At 34.7% G+C, this 15270-nt stretch overlaps 1 protein-coding gene across 1 annotated transcript in view; it reads left to right on the top strand.

Annotated features, from left to right (window-relative positions):
* Positions 1 to 14051, top strand: part of MALRD1 (MAM and LDL receptor class A domain containing 1) — a 751478-nt gene extending 737427 nt beyond the window's left edge. The window contains 2 exon segments of the mRNA XM_059404562.1: positions 10559 to 10634; positions 13736 to 14051. Of these exon segments, the coding sequence (XP_059260545.1) occupies positions 10559 to 10634; positions 13736 to 13816 (157 nt within the window). The 3' untranslated portion in view covers positions 13817 to 14051.
* Positions 14052 to 15270: the final 1219 nt, after the last annotated feature.

Below are 15270 nucleotides of genomic sequence, written 5' to 3'. Positions count from 1 at the left end.
TGAAACGGACTTGTCAAAAAATTTACTGCAAATACGTGCTGGTGAAGAATGTAACATATAGCTAGATACCATTCTCTTGTTCCCTGCTAAGGCACTGACAGTTGTAATCATCAGTGCAACATCAGTGCAAATCTCAACACAGTGAAAAAGTCTGTTAAAATAAAAATTCATTGATCTAGCTTGCATTTGAATGAACCTTTTACCAATGGGTCTGATGATGATGATGATGATGATAGTTTTGAATTTGTATACCTCTGAAGAGGTCTTAGGACCTCTGGCAGTCCACAGACTACACTTTGAGAAACACCGCCCTTAAGCCAATAAATATTCTTTCTAGCATTATTCGAAAGGGCTATTTAATGTCCTCTCAAGTACATGTATCATCATTTAACCATTATCCTATTATCAGACATATAATTTTTCATTATTACAAATAATTTGTGATAAGCCTCTTTCTACATAAATCTTTGTTGTCCTAATTATTTCCTAAAGATTGACCCCTAGTAATTTTACCAGGTCAAAGAAGATTTTCAAAGTGCTACCAAATATGTTTCCAAAGGGAGTCCAGATCTGCATCTGGTTCCTGTTGGGCAGTTGTGAATGTGCTAACACTACACTCAGATGAGGAGAAGCCAAGCTGAGACTATGCTCACATTGGCAACATTGAGGGGTCTCTGTAAGGTTAAGCTACAGGAACCTGGCTCAGCTTTATTCACACTAATTGCATCCATATTCCTGGGCATGTTCCTTTTTAGGCTCTCTGCCACAGCAAGATCGCATTAAACAGGGACAGGTTTTGTACCAGTGATATTTATTTCCTGCCCAAAAAGAGTAGGAGAAAAATATGGCAGTTGCTGTGTCATGTGAATGAGTTTAGCAAAATTCAGTGTCCCAGTTGTTTGGTTTTGTGACCCCAGATGATTAATCCTCTCCTCTCCTTTTTGTGGCATTTCTGGTTATATGTTTGCAAACCCAATCCTTTCTGAACTTTTTCACCCAAACATTTGGTTCAGCTTGTTCCTTAAGGACTTGGAAATGAAAACTTGAGTCATGGACATGCCCCCCCTAATTTATCCCTGCTTTATTAAAATTGGCTTTTCTTTTTTTTTTTTTTCTCCTTCCCAGATTTACTTCTAAAACAAAACAAAACAAAACAAAACTCCGTATCTTGCTAGAAATAGAGACTCTTATATAGCTGAATATGACCTGAGTTTTCCTTTTAGCAGTATTATATAGATTTATACAGTTTGTTTAATATATTTATATATATTTTATATATGTGTATGTTTATACACACACACAAAATACTATATAATACTGCTAAAATATATAAAACATATATATAAAACATTTATATATATATGTATATATAAAAAATACATACCAGATTATATAGTATTCTACAGTACACAGTCAATGATAAAAGGTGATTTGATAGACTCAATTTATTCTTACAGTGCCTCATGATGTTATGTGATTTTATTCTACCTATAGCTTGTTATAACAGATTTAATGTTTGCTCTGTAATTACCTACTACAAATTGTAATCTTTTTATTAATTGTAATCTGTTGGATTTTTTTATAATAAACATAAACATATCAAAATGCTCCCCAAATCAGATTCTCTGAGGCACTGTTGTGCTTCAAGGGTTCCATAAAATTCATCCCCCTCCTTGCTACCACATTCTCCGAGACAGATTTTATTGAGGCACACTTTATCACTGATATTTTGAACTGCCCTGGGGGCTTGTTGCTCTTTCAGCCTACATTGCACTGAGCTGTAGTGCAGTTACCTATGTAACTGATTGCCCTGCTTACATTTAAATTTAAGAATCTTAAAGTCAAAGCTGTATCCTTCATTTAGTAAATATATAGACTCTCAATTCATGAACTGTACCATTTCACTACCTCTGGTTCTTTTTTCCAGTCCTCACAATTCCTTTCTTGAACTTCCTACCTACTTCTTATTTAATTTATATTCTTCTATTGTACTTATCTTTGCAAGCTGAAAGACACGAAAAGAACAAAATAAGGTCTAAATTTTATAATTTGTAATAATTCTCCTTAAAAAAGTTTTATTCAAACAGGCTAAAATCTGGACTGGAAATGAACAGAGACCAGGTATAAAATAAAACTTGTTTAACGCTTAGAGAAAGGAAAAAAAAAAGATAATATATGTGAATCATTGAGCACTGACAATTTCATAGGAAACAGTGCATCGGGCACCTGGGGCGGGGCTCAGTCATTTAAGCATCTTCCTTCCTCTAGAGCTATGATCCCCAGGTCCTGGATAGAGTTCTGCATCAGGCTCCCTCCTCAGCAGGGAGTCTGCTTCTCCCTTTCCCCCTCCCCATGGTCATCCTGGCTTGCTTGCTCTCTCTCAAAAACAGATTAAAAAAAAAAAAAAAAAAAGCAAAAACACATTAAAAAAAACACTAAAAAAAAAGTGCATCAATCTAAAATCAGGAAGCAAAAACAAACAAACAAAAATTCATTAATGTTTGATGGGACAGAGAAAAAAATTAGTATTACCCTGGTCAAGAAACAATCATTTCTTAAAAGAAAAAATTTCTTCTTGGGGAGCCTGGATGACTGAGCCGGTTAAGCGTCTACCAAGAGCTCAGGTCATGATCCTGGGGTCCTGGGATCAAGTCCCACAATGGGCTCCTTGCTCTGTGGAGAGCCTTTTTCTCCCTCTGCCTACTGCTTCCCCTGCTCATCCTCTCTCTCTCTCACTCTTGCTCTCTCAAATATATAAAATCTTAAAAAAAAATTGACAAAAATATGTTTAATGAACATTAAATACAGGTGAATAAAAGTAGAAACCCAGGAATACTTTATTTCTATTAAGATTTTATAATATATTTTAATCTGAAAGATCAGCACACTCAGAAAGATTGAGGCATACTAACAAAGTCTTAAGACTAAGAACATTTGGAAAAAACAAACTGAAGAGTTTTAAATGACAGAGGTAGAAACAGGGAGAGTGGAATTGAGATTTACTTCTCTGGGACACCCCCGATTCATCATTGATCAGGCTAAGCAAAATTTAACGTAATGGACATGACTCCCAGAATAAATGAATTCTGTCTCCACCACTGAAATAACTGTATTTTATAATTTAGATGTATTCTTTAAAAAAAAAAGTCACATGTACTTTTATGGTTAGAAAATATTTTTCCCTAATAGTAACAAACCAAATACTTTGTAGCCTGAAAATTCATTTCAAGATTCTTATATTTATATATGGATGTTTCATACCTCTCATTTTTCAGAGATACATGAGATATTAGGAACTCAGACCTTTACTTTTCAAATACTGTAAAATAAGTTATTTGTACTAAATTTTTTTTTTTTGCCAATCATATGACTTTTTCAGTTTCTAGGTAATAGAGAGAGATAGAAGGGCCACACTCATTCGTTTCCTCTAGTCTTCCTGGAAGCCCCAAGCTATTCATCTGAGCTGGCAGTTAATCCACTGGAAAAAAAAAAAAAAATGGAAAGAGACAGAGCAGAAAAGTAGGCTCCTGGCCCACTTAAAGTCTTGTGATAAGTGGAACAGAAAGCTAAATACAAATGTGGCTTCATGATAGTAAATAGTAAAAATGATTATCTTTTCTCTGTAGGAACTTATGAAGTATATTGGTAGAAGTGGGTATGAGGGAACAGGACAGAAAGCAGATTAGTGGATTTTGTTCCACCATAAATGCTTCAGACCATATACATTAAATTATTCTTTCCATAAGTAGTCAGTTGATTCCTACTGCATTAGGTACTGTGATAGAGAGAAGAAGAAGTAGATTTGGTCTTTCTCCTCCAGAAGACTCGTGGTCTAGTATGGGAATAGTCTCAGTTGCCCTGTCTGTAAAATAGACATGAACAAAATGATTGCAAAGGTCCTTGTGAGCTCTAAATTTGTAAGTTGATATTAAAAAATAAAAAAGTACTGCAGTGATTGTTATTACTAATTTGATACTTCCTTATTATTTTTCTTTATCCCAATATCCCTTCATTGAACCCAGGCTTTGTGGTCAGGAGAAAGAACTAAAAAGTTTAAAAAAAAGAATGTTGACAGAAGGAGGAAAGAATAAGAAAAGAAGGTAAAGAATAAGAAAAGAAGGTAAATAGTTGCATTCAACTATTACCAGGCATCTACCTGTGGTAGGCATTGTATATACATATAATTTCATCCAAGAGACAGAAGTCCATTAGCTGCCACCCTTCAAAAGTTCTAGAGGCAGGAACCATATACTGATCAACTCTGTAAGTCCAAGACCTAACACAATGGTTTAGCACATAGTTTGTAACCTAAAATTATTGGATATATTTAAATAATTATAGAAGATGATAGAGTCTACACTGAGACTCTACACTCAGCAATATTCTATCATTCTGCCATCTTAAGAAATGAGTCATCGCTTTGTAAAGCATCATTTTTCCTTCATGCAAGTAACTTGGAACAATAATTTCTTGAAGTTTAGACTATCCTTCAACATTTAGAAGCAATATATACAGATTTCATTAGTGGAAGCACGAGAAAAGATTCACACACACACAAACACACACACATGAACAGCAGTATTTTTTGGTAAATTATCATGTTCATCCCTTCAAATCACCTTGGTAACGGCATTATGATTACCTCAGTTTCAGAGATGACAGTTCTCCATACTTTTTAGCATACAGCTTTTTACAATAGAATTTTATAATACAGTCCACCCAGAATCATCACACATTGCCCTCTCAAATGGTATTTCCTTTTTTATAATTTGCACTAAAATTTTTAGCTCATTTTTCTCTGAGCGTTTTCTAAGCCCATTTTTAAATAGGAGAAAAAATTGAGACAGCTTGTTCCCTGAGACGGTAGTGGGCATGAAGGCATTTGGTAGATTAGACTAAGAAGCCTGACTAGTTAGTTGCTCAGACACACAAAATTGACATACTGTAACTTAGAGAAAAACATGTCTGTTGTTAACAAAAAGAAATTAAACAACCCACTGATAACCAAAAACAGCAATTAATTTGGTAAATAAAATTAAAGGACATGCCCAACAAAACAAATTATTAAAGTGGATTATAGTTACTAATTAATAAGCTAATGATTTATGTATACAGATGTTTGTTTTGGAGTATAGACTTTTCAATAGAACAACTTATCATTCCTTGTGTAACCTTCCTGATAGCCATTCTTCAACATTCAGAGTGATACTCTTGTTCACTGTCACCTTTTCTTTCACCCTAAATAAAGATTTATTCACTCATCTAGTCTAAAGATAGTCACATTGACAATCAGAATCTATCCTAAAACTATCCAAACACTGACATAAAATTTTCATCATACACTGTCATTACAATTCAGGGTTTTGTTAATGTTTTGTTTGTTTTAAAAGATTAGAGAAAGAGAGAGCAAGCACACATAATGGTAAGAGGCAGAGGGAGAGAGAACCCCAAGCAGACTCTACACTGAGCATGGAGCCTGACTCGGGGCTTGATCCCAGGACCCTGAGATCATGACCTGAGCCAAAACCAAGAGTTGGATTCTTAACGTACTGTGCCACTCAGGCACCCCATAATTTAGTTTTATATTAGTAAAGGTTTTAGCACCAAGAAGCTAGAGATAAATGTGTTAATCAATAAGAAACCTTAACCAGAGCACTTAGGCAAAATAAACAAACATTGGAGTGCATGCATCTTTACCAATTAGGGTTTTTGTTTTCTTTGGGTAAACACCCAGTGGTGCAATTATTGGATCATACAGTAATTCTGTTTTTTCAGTGGCTATACCAATCTTCATTCCCTTCAACAGTGCACAAAGGTTCCTTTTCCTCTACATCCTCGCCAATACTTGCTAATTCTTGTGTTTTTTATTTTAGCCATTTTGAGGTAATACTTCATTATGGTTTTAATTTGCATTTCACTGATCATGTGATACAGACTTGAAACCAATAAATCCTAGAAGAAAATAAAGGCAGTAATTTCTTTAACATCAGCCATAGAAACTTTTCTTTTCTAGATAGGTCTTCTCTGGCAAGGGAAACAAAAACAAAATTAAGCTTACTGGCACTACACCAAAATAAAAAGCTTTTGCAGACCGAAGGAAAGCATCAGCAAAACAAAAAAGCACGTACTAAATGGGAGAAAATATTTACAAATGATATAATCTGACAAGGGGTTCATATCCAAAATATAAAGAGTTTATACAACTCAGTGGCAAAAAATCCAATTAAAAAATGGGCAGAGGACATGAATAGATATTTTTTCAAAGAAGACATACAGATGACCAACATACATATGAAAAGATAACAATGCAATCTTTGATGAAACCGAAAGCCCAAGAAACAAAACAAAAAGAAAACTGGACTTCATCAAAAATTTTCATGTATCAAAGGGTACTTTAAAAATCCTAAAAGGACAACCTACAGAATAGAAAAAAATATTTGAAATCATACATCTGATTAGAGTTTAATATCCAGAGTCTATAAAAAAAACTCCTGCAACTCAATAACAAAGAACAACCACAAAATTAAAAGCAGCAGACTTTTATAAACATTTCTTCAAAAAAGATATACAAACTGCAGATTAGCATCTGAAAAGATATATAATTGAATGGGAACTCAGATACTCACATGTCAACATTCATAACATCATCTGCAATAGACCAAAAGGTGAAACAACTCAAGTGTTTATTATCAGATGAATGAGTAACCAAATTGTAACATAGGCACAGAATGGAATACTACTCAGCCTTAAAAATTACTGAAGTCTTTATACATGCTACAATATGGGTGGACCTTGAAAACATTATAGTAAGTGAAATAAGCTAGACACAAAAAGATAAACATTGTACAATTCTACTTACTAAAGTATCTAGAGTAGGCAAATTCATAGAGACAGAAGGTAAATCAGAGGTTACCTAGGGCTAGAGAAAGAAGAACATGGGAAACTATGGTTTAGTGGCTATGGAGTTTCTGTTTCTGGTGATGAAAACATTCTGTGAATAGAGGTGATGGTTCGTAACACTGTGAAAATAATGAAAGCCACAGAACTATACACTGAAAAGTGGTTAAAATGTCAAATTTTATGTTACCTATACAGTCACAAGTTTTAAAAATAATTAATAAAATTAATGTTACTAAACACTGAATCATATTTTAATGAATAAATTTGTATGATGTGTGATAATTGAATAAAGCTGTTAAAATACACATATTTACCTCAAAGTCATGTTTACTAGATGTAACAAAAATGAGTTTTTGTTTTATTCTTTTTCTTCATTGCCCATATATGGTAACTGCAGATACATATTATAAACACTTACATGTTTTTAATCTATACTAAAACAATTGTTGGTTAATATGCCATGAATTGAATTCCTTTAGAGTTATACATATGCTCACTAAATTTAAATTGGAAATTCCCATTGGAATTATCCTAGTTCAGTAATGACATCTCTCTTTCAGCCTATTCAAAATGCCACCCTATATAGCTACTGAGCATACTGGACACAGCGGGAGCTTAATAATAATTTAAGTGAACGCATGATTAAGTTATGGATGGAAAACGCATGTAATCCATGCTGCTTTTTTCTCTCTACTCCAAACTTCTAAGTCAATTCCCTGCTGATCCCTGAAAGTGGTGAGATTCTTTGAAATCTCAACTCTTTTAGAGCTATATGCCTACTGACAGATAGTGTTAAGTTAAATGTAGTATTTTTTAGCCTAATACAGGCTTATAATTATACATTACAGTGTTAGAACTAGCAGAAAATTTCACAGATGTTTTGTTTTCCTTACAGAAGGATCTACCATTTTTTTTATACGAATGCACTTTATTGTTTTAAACAGAACAAAAGAAGAGGCAGAAAATATTTGCATATAACAAATCTTAGCTTATAAATGTAGTTTTTTGTGATCTACCATTTTAAGTAAAACTGCTTATGTCTGAATATAAAACATATATAACTGATGCATATGGAAAATTATATCATAGTACTTGAAAGAGTAAATGTACAGAGTTGACACTAGAAATTTACTTAATGTAAGTATCTATTGATGATAGATGATATTTTATACTATGAACAGGAACTACATTAAAAATTAAGCCTAACAATTCATATTTGGGGATGTATCTTTGATAGGAAAATCAGTAGTAGTTTGTGACTGCTAATAAACATAATTTAAGGAAGGACAAATTTACCACTGCTCACATTCTGCTACTCATACCATGACCCTTTCCTCTTTTACTACAACTTCACATTCTTACCTTAAGTGCAAACCTTCCTTCTTTGTGATCACCGGATCCCCAAAGTCTACCACCTATAGGTCTTTTTTTTTTTCATTCTAATAGAAAATTATTTAAGACTTAAAATCCTCTCAGGGGGGAAAAAAGTAGCTCCAATACCTGAATTTAACAGAACTGGAAAACTGATCAATTTACCTGACTTCTGCCTGCCAATCTTGGTCTAAGTCATTTGGGATTCTAGCTCCACAGCCAAAAGTAATTGTCTCACATCAAGATCTTTTCGTATTCCTTGCACCTCACTTCTATCCGATTGACTGCCAAGCCTGTCCCTTCGGTTCCTGGTTGCCTGCCTGGCCTTTGGACCATCTGTCTCTAGGCCTATGGTTTAGATTTCCTCTTGCTTCCTGATTTCATGCCTGATTTCAGCTGAGATTAATTTTTCTTTTTAAAATGTTTTTTAAAAGATTTTATTTATTTATTTGGCAGAGAGAGAGATCACAAGTAGGCAGAGAGACAGGCAGAGAGAGAGGGGGAAGCACACTCCCTGCTGAGCAGAAAGCCTGATGTGGGGCTCGATCCCGGACCCTGAGATCATGACCTGAGCAGAAGGCAGAGGCTTAACCCACTGAGCCACCCAGGCACCCTGAGATTAATTTTTCTGAGTAGTGTCTGCATTCATCTGATCTTTAACTAGTTCCTGGATTCCATTTTGTTTTGTTACCCCCTACCTTGATGTTCAGTCTCTCCTGTGCCAGCCTTTGTTTTAGCATTGTGACATACTTAAATTTCCATTCAACTCCCTATCTAGTCTCAATTCTAAAAGCAACACTGCCTAGGCCTGCACCTAACTATCATTTACTGAGCTTACCACTCTGAGAAGTTTACATTGACTACTAGTCCTGGAGGAAGAAAAGGCAAAGACTAAAATACCACTTATTCAACCTAACTGTAGCAAATCCCAAGTACTCACTTACTGTATTTAAGGAATTAACAGATATTTGTTGCATCATTTAAGAGCATATCTATGATTTTTTCCCAAGAATAACCCATATATATATATATATATATACATATACATACATACACACACATCCCCTATGGATTGATACACACACATCCCCTATGGATTGATACCCAAAATGTAGACTCACTGAGGGTCAGCTGGTTAAGCTATTGAATATTTAAGCCAATTGTACAGAAATAGTGGAGATTAGGAAGCTTTGAAGACTGAATCAACAGAAAGAACACATTGCTAGCCAAACACAATTACCCAGATTAGGCTGCTGGCCTATGTGTTTTGGTAGATGAGAATAAGAAGTCATGAACTGAATATTTCTTTTTCAAAAAACAAGTTAGTTTCCTCTTTACTGTCTTTTCCCTTAGGGTTTAAGGGTATATGATTGACAGACTTATTGTCATTATACTCTGATTAGGCAAAAATACTCAAGTGTTACTATATTTTTCCTCCTAGCTGTCCTCAAGACACTGCAATCATCCTACAATTGGTCTTCCATTCTCCATTATGCTTGTGTGTGTGCATATATGGGATCATTCTGTATATCTTTAATGGGGTATATTTAGTTATCTGGTTATATTTTTTGTTCCCCTAGTGGGCATTTTTTATTCTCAACAGTTGTGACCAAGTATTCCAAGACTTGTTATCTTCTAATAAGTCTGTGGACTCTTTAAGTAATTAAGTAAACCACAAAAAGAAAATGATCATTTAGGAGTTCAGTTGATCAGAGTATATTAGCAGATCTAGACCAACATGTGAGATTATCAAGGACACATCTCTTTATGATTCATTTAAAGGAAACACTAACATTAAGAACTCTTCAAAAAACTCATATTTAAATTTGCTATCTAAAATGTTAAAGAATGACTCATTGCTATAGATTTTTATGACAAACACTGTCACTAAAAATAGTCCTCAGGATTTGGTGGTTTGGCACTTCTGAAGTCTAAGGCAGCCTTTCCGTATAGCTGGTTCTTTATAATGGTGTATCCTTTGTATTACCTGAATAATATTTTAAGAAATCAATTTTAAGACCAATTTATGCCACTTTTTATCTCCCTGTGTTTATTTTGATTTAAATATTCAGAGGTCAAATAACATTTACTTTCAAGAATGTAGTTGCCTTAGTGTCCTGCAAAGAAAAAAAAATAATAATAACCTTACTTATGGTAATACATTCATAAAAATAAATAGGCTGGCTAGAATGTATCTCTCAAAGATGTCTACCAGGTAATAACCTGGAAATGTACTGTACTACATTCCAATAATTATTCTTTTTTTTATGGTCCTGTGTGCTTTAAGGAAAACTAAAGGAAGTGTTAACTGTGCATTTGTTAATCCGGTTTATGGGAACTGGAGTAACCCAGAGAAAACAGAGGTAAGTGGTAATGGTGAACTGTATTGTAATGGTGAACTGTATTGTTTCATAAGCAAAAATATATACACACATACACAAACTCACACATGTGCATGCGCGCGCACACACACACACACACACAGAGTGTTATTTGGACATGTCTCCATATCATGGCTAAGAGGAATATTTTGATGGAATTATTTTATTGGGGATTGGAAGGTGGTTTTAATCTCTCTGGATGTGTAATGAGAATTTTCCATTCCAGGACAGATTCAAACTGTTTGTAAAGTCAGTTCAATGTTAAGTGGCTTTGTGGTCACTGTTCATACTCGACAAGACCTGACAAATCTGGAAAATATCAGTTTGACCCAGAGTATTACTCAGCTACCCATAGTAACTCTTTATTGAGTATTCTTTGTATTCTATTCCCCAAGACAAAAGGGAGGACAGCATTCTGTTCTGTGCTTTAAATTTAGGTGTGAGCAGTAAAGGGCTATTACCGGCTAATTTAGAAGACTAAAGGAGAAATTAAAGTGTATTACATCTTCTTGGGACTTTTTAGGGCTATTTCTTATCAGTGCACTAAGTAGACTAGAGAGAAAATGAAGTAAAATCTTTCTCATCTCTTTCTTAAGTAGATAATATGAGCATTCACTTAGGTATAAAATAAGATTAGCCATGACGCATCACTTCTTATCTGGGAAAACCTCCTTACCTCTGATTTTAGCAATATTTTATCAGATTCATTCTTGTCAAGGTGAGCATATAGAAAGCTAAAGTGTTCCTTTCCCCCCTAGTATTTTTAAATGAAAATAGGCCACAAAGAATTGTTACCATTATTTAAATGAGTAACAACGTGCCAGATCAGATGACTTCTAAGTAGTTTTGGAGCCTTGGTTAATATGGTTGAAGGCTGACACAACACTTGACTTCTTAATTTGTGTTTTATTCAATAATGATGTTGCACATACTTTCAGTATTATTTTGTTAGGAATGAAAACAAGAAAGTATTTCCCAGCGCACAAAGAGAATTAATTTGGATGATCTGTCAAGTCAGTCAAGACACAGAGTAAAACTTAAAATGTAGGCCCCCACCTTTCTCCCTCCCCACTTCAAATGGATAATAAATAAATAAATGGATATTTAAGAAGCCCAAAGTATCTTTCTGGCAAAGTAGGCAAGGGTAGTACAAACCCACTTTCATTTTAGGAAAGGAAAGAAAATTTAATCTTTTTTTTTTTTTTTTTTTTGATCTTTAACATTTAGTATCTGAAAGATACAAGTGACATAAGTGTTTTAAATTTGGCATTTTTATATTAATATCTTAAAATTGTAATAGTTAAAAAGCTTCTAGGAAGGTCCTGTGCATCTTTTACTTTCTACTGAGAAATGGCTGCTCTGGCACACAAGTAGGGGTTCATATCAAACACCCACTTTTCAAGGTGCTTTCAAGACTATGCTATGTATGCACATGGCAGTGCAACTGATGACTCTAAAGAAACTTGGAAGCAATTTCCTTTTTTCTATCCAAATAAAGAAAAATTTCCTCTTTCACATTTTTTCCCCTTTCATCAAGAATGGCTAGAGAAGAAATTCTGTCACAGTTGTTGAACTTTGTTGCTGCTTTGATTTCTATTGTTTCAGAAACAAAGACATTGTATTAAACTAAGTGTACCTTCCCTGACTTTGTAACAGAGAAATAGATTTCTCCAAAATACTTTTCCAGAACCTCTTAGAGAAAATTCTCAAATTCTGATACAGAAATTGTAAGAACAGTATAACAAACTACCATATACCCATCTCCCAACTTCAGTCATTTCAACCCATTATCATTCTTATTTCACCTCTATTACCACCCATTCCCACTACACACCAGAATGGTAGTGTTTGGTTCATTTTTTTTTTTTAAGATTTTATTTATTTATTTTGACAGACAGAGAGAGAGAGAGAGAGAAATCACAATTAGGCAGAGAGGCAGGCAGGGCAGGGGAAGCAGGCTCCCCACTGAGCAGATAGCCTGACATGGGGCTCGATCCCAGGACCCTGAGACCATGATCTGAGCTGAAGGCAGAGGCCTAACCCACTGAGCCACCCAGGCATCCCCCCAGGCGCGTTTAGAGCTTTTGAGGTTCATAGCAAAACTGAGCAGAAGACACACAGAATTCTCATATATATCCCCCTCATACACACACAAACACATGGTCAACATCCTACAGCAGAATGGTACATGTGTTAAACTGACAAATCTGTATCTGCCCACCATCCAGAGTCTATAGTCTACATTAGGGTTCACTCTTGGTTTTAACCAGGGTATTTTTAAACAAATCCCACATATCATTAGGTTTCACCTGTAAAATTTACGCTGTAATATTAAGGGATAAAGACTTTAAAAAATATAACCACAGTATCATACCTAAATATTTAGTAACTCCTTGATGCCATTAAATATTCAATCAGTGTTCAACCTATCCCCACTGTCTTGTAAATAAATAGGGGGGGTTATATTTGTTGTTTCTATATTTTTAAAATCAGGATGAATATAAGATATATCATCCAAACTGACAGACATGTCTCCTAAGACTCTCTTAATCTCTGGGCTCCATTTTCTCTCTCATGTTTTCCTTGCATGTTCTTTGTTGAAGAAATCAGTGTTTGTCCTATTAGAACTTACCAATTTTTAGGTTTTCTAATATACTCTATAAAATATAACTCTCTCAACTAAAAGTCAGGTTTGTTTGTTTTGTATTTTTTGTTTTGTTTTGTTTAACTCAACTATGATCAAGACAGCAGACTTAGAGAAACCAGGACCACAGAAAAGAGGTAGTCAAGATCCTACCACTGTATGTCCCCCTCCCACCAGAGGTAAGGATCAGGCAGTGACTCTCATGCCCCCAAGGGCCTAGGACACATACCAACTGTAGACCTGTCAGCAGTGTAGGCAGTGTGGATTGTAGGTAATGGGGGGAGAGTCAGGAATGCTCTAGTTATTACTTCAGCAGAAATCCATTAAAAACTCATTGTATTCTGTATGATCTGGAAAGAAGTCTGTTACTTTAACACCTAAAATCCTAACCTTTTCAATGTGTGGGTTTTTTTTTTATTTGTTTGTTTTTGTTTTTCAGAGTTCTGTATACTCATTCTCAAATCCATTATATGGTACAACATCAGGATGCCTGGAGACCATATCTAATCATCTGAAATAGTACCATCCAAATCCAGTATGATTTAGGGTATGTAGTTTATAGAAAATCCTACTCTGAAACCTGATAGAAACTCATCTTATGCAATAGTAAAAATAGAAGGGGTTCAGAATACTAGTGCAATTACAACATTTACAAATAAATTTTCTTACTGAATATATTAGATGTTTTCATGGAATCTGAATCAGAACTTATATTCTTTGTATATCTGAATATTTTAATAAAATGTTCTACTTGAGTTTCCTGTTTTCCTTTGATTTTATCATGGTCATATTTTAAAATTACAAATCAAACTGTTTTGTATCCTGAATGTAAGTGTTAAAATGCTTACTTAAATGAGATAGAGCTTAGAAACAAAAATAAGTGAATAAATTAATATACAGATTAGCAGGAATGGACAAATTACACCAGTCCTAATCCACATAATTATAAGTAAAAGTTATTTCTGCATCTTGGAAAAAAAAAAGTGAAATCGTCATCCTAATCATGCCTTTATTCAAATAATTATTTAACACATATCTTCACATAGATATAAAAAATAATACTGAAATATATGAGTTAAAAAGCTCTGGACTTCAAGAAACTGAAAAATCTCTATTTCAATTGTTTAAATAATGTGGCAATTAAAATCCCTAAAATCAGGAAATTGGGAGGTAGAGCACTTTCTTTGGTTGGTTTTTGCAAAAGCTCCATGCCTTCAGCAAGGACTCTGGTTATTTGTAAGTTTTAGTTCCTACATTATGTTCTCAGGCTAGCTCCCCTACAGGTTAGAGGATAGCTTTATAAGCTGAGGCACTGTTGCATTCACAATGAAGTTCAGAGGCAGAAAAAGGGGCAATTTCTCTTGTGTCACCTTTTACCAACAAGAACACCCTTATCAGGCTGCACTCCCAGCAACAGCACTCTTACTGGCCAGGAGAGACATGGACCCCATGCCAAGCCAACCTCTTGAAAGGTGATGAGGCCACCATGGCTGGGGGACACCCTTCACTATACCCGCTAGGCGGAGAACGAATCTGTGAAGCTCACTGACAAGGACTTAAGGGTAGATACTTGAACAAAATTAGAGGATAGTTAGGATCAAGAAAGGGACATAACCATATAGCAAGCAACTATGTGCATCTGCTTTAAATAATAATAAGAGGAATGTTTCCTTGAAGTCTACTGGATATAGACAAAATTAGTGATCCGTAACCTGCCAGTCCTCTGTTCTTAAGGGTTTGGAGAGAAGAATAAAAGTTCATGAATCACTATCACATGATCATTTAAGACATTCCTCAGCCCAATGTAAGGTCAGTTGTATACAATATAAGGTTCACTACCAACTTATTAGTGCCTTTTGTGAAACGACAGACTGGAAAAACATATATTATTGTTCATTAACCTTCCAACATATTAATCTCAAATTTTATCCCTGTTAATTGTTTTGAAGCCCATTAACTGCATTCTAGTTACAC

The sequence above is a fragment of the Mustela nigripes genome, chromosome 6 (genome assembly GCF_022355385.1).
Source record: "Mustela nigripes isolate SB6536 chromosome 6, MUSNIG.SB6536, whole genome shotgun sequence".
Classification (NCBI taxonomy): Eukaryota; Metazoa; Chordata; class Mammalia; order Carnivora; family Mustelidae; genus Mustela; species Mustela nigripes.
The sequence above is the reverse complement of the archived record's forward strand: the minus strand, read 5'-3'. Positions and strand labels throughout refer to the sequence as shown.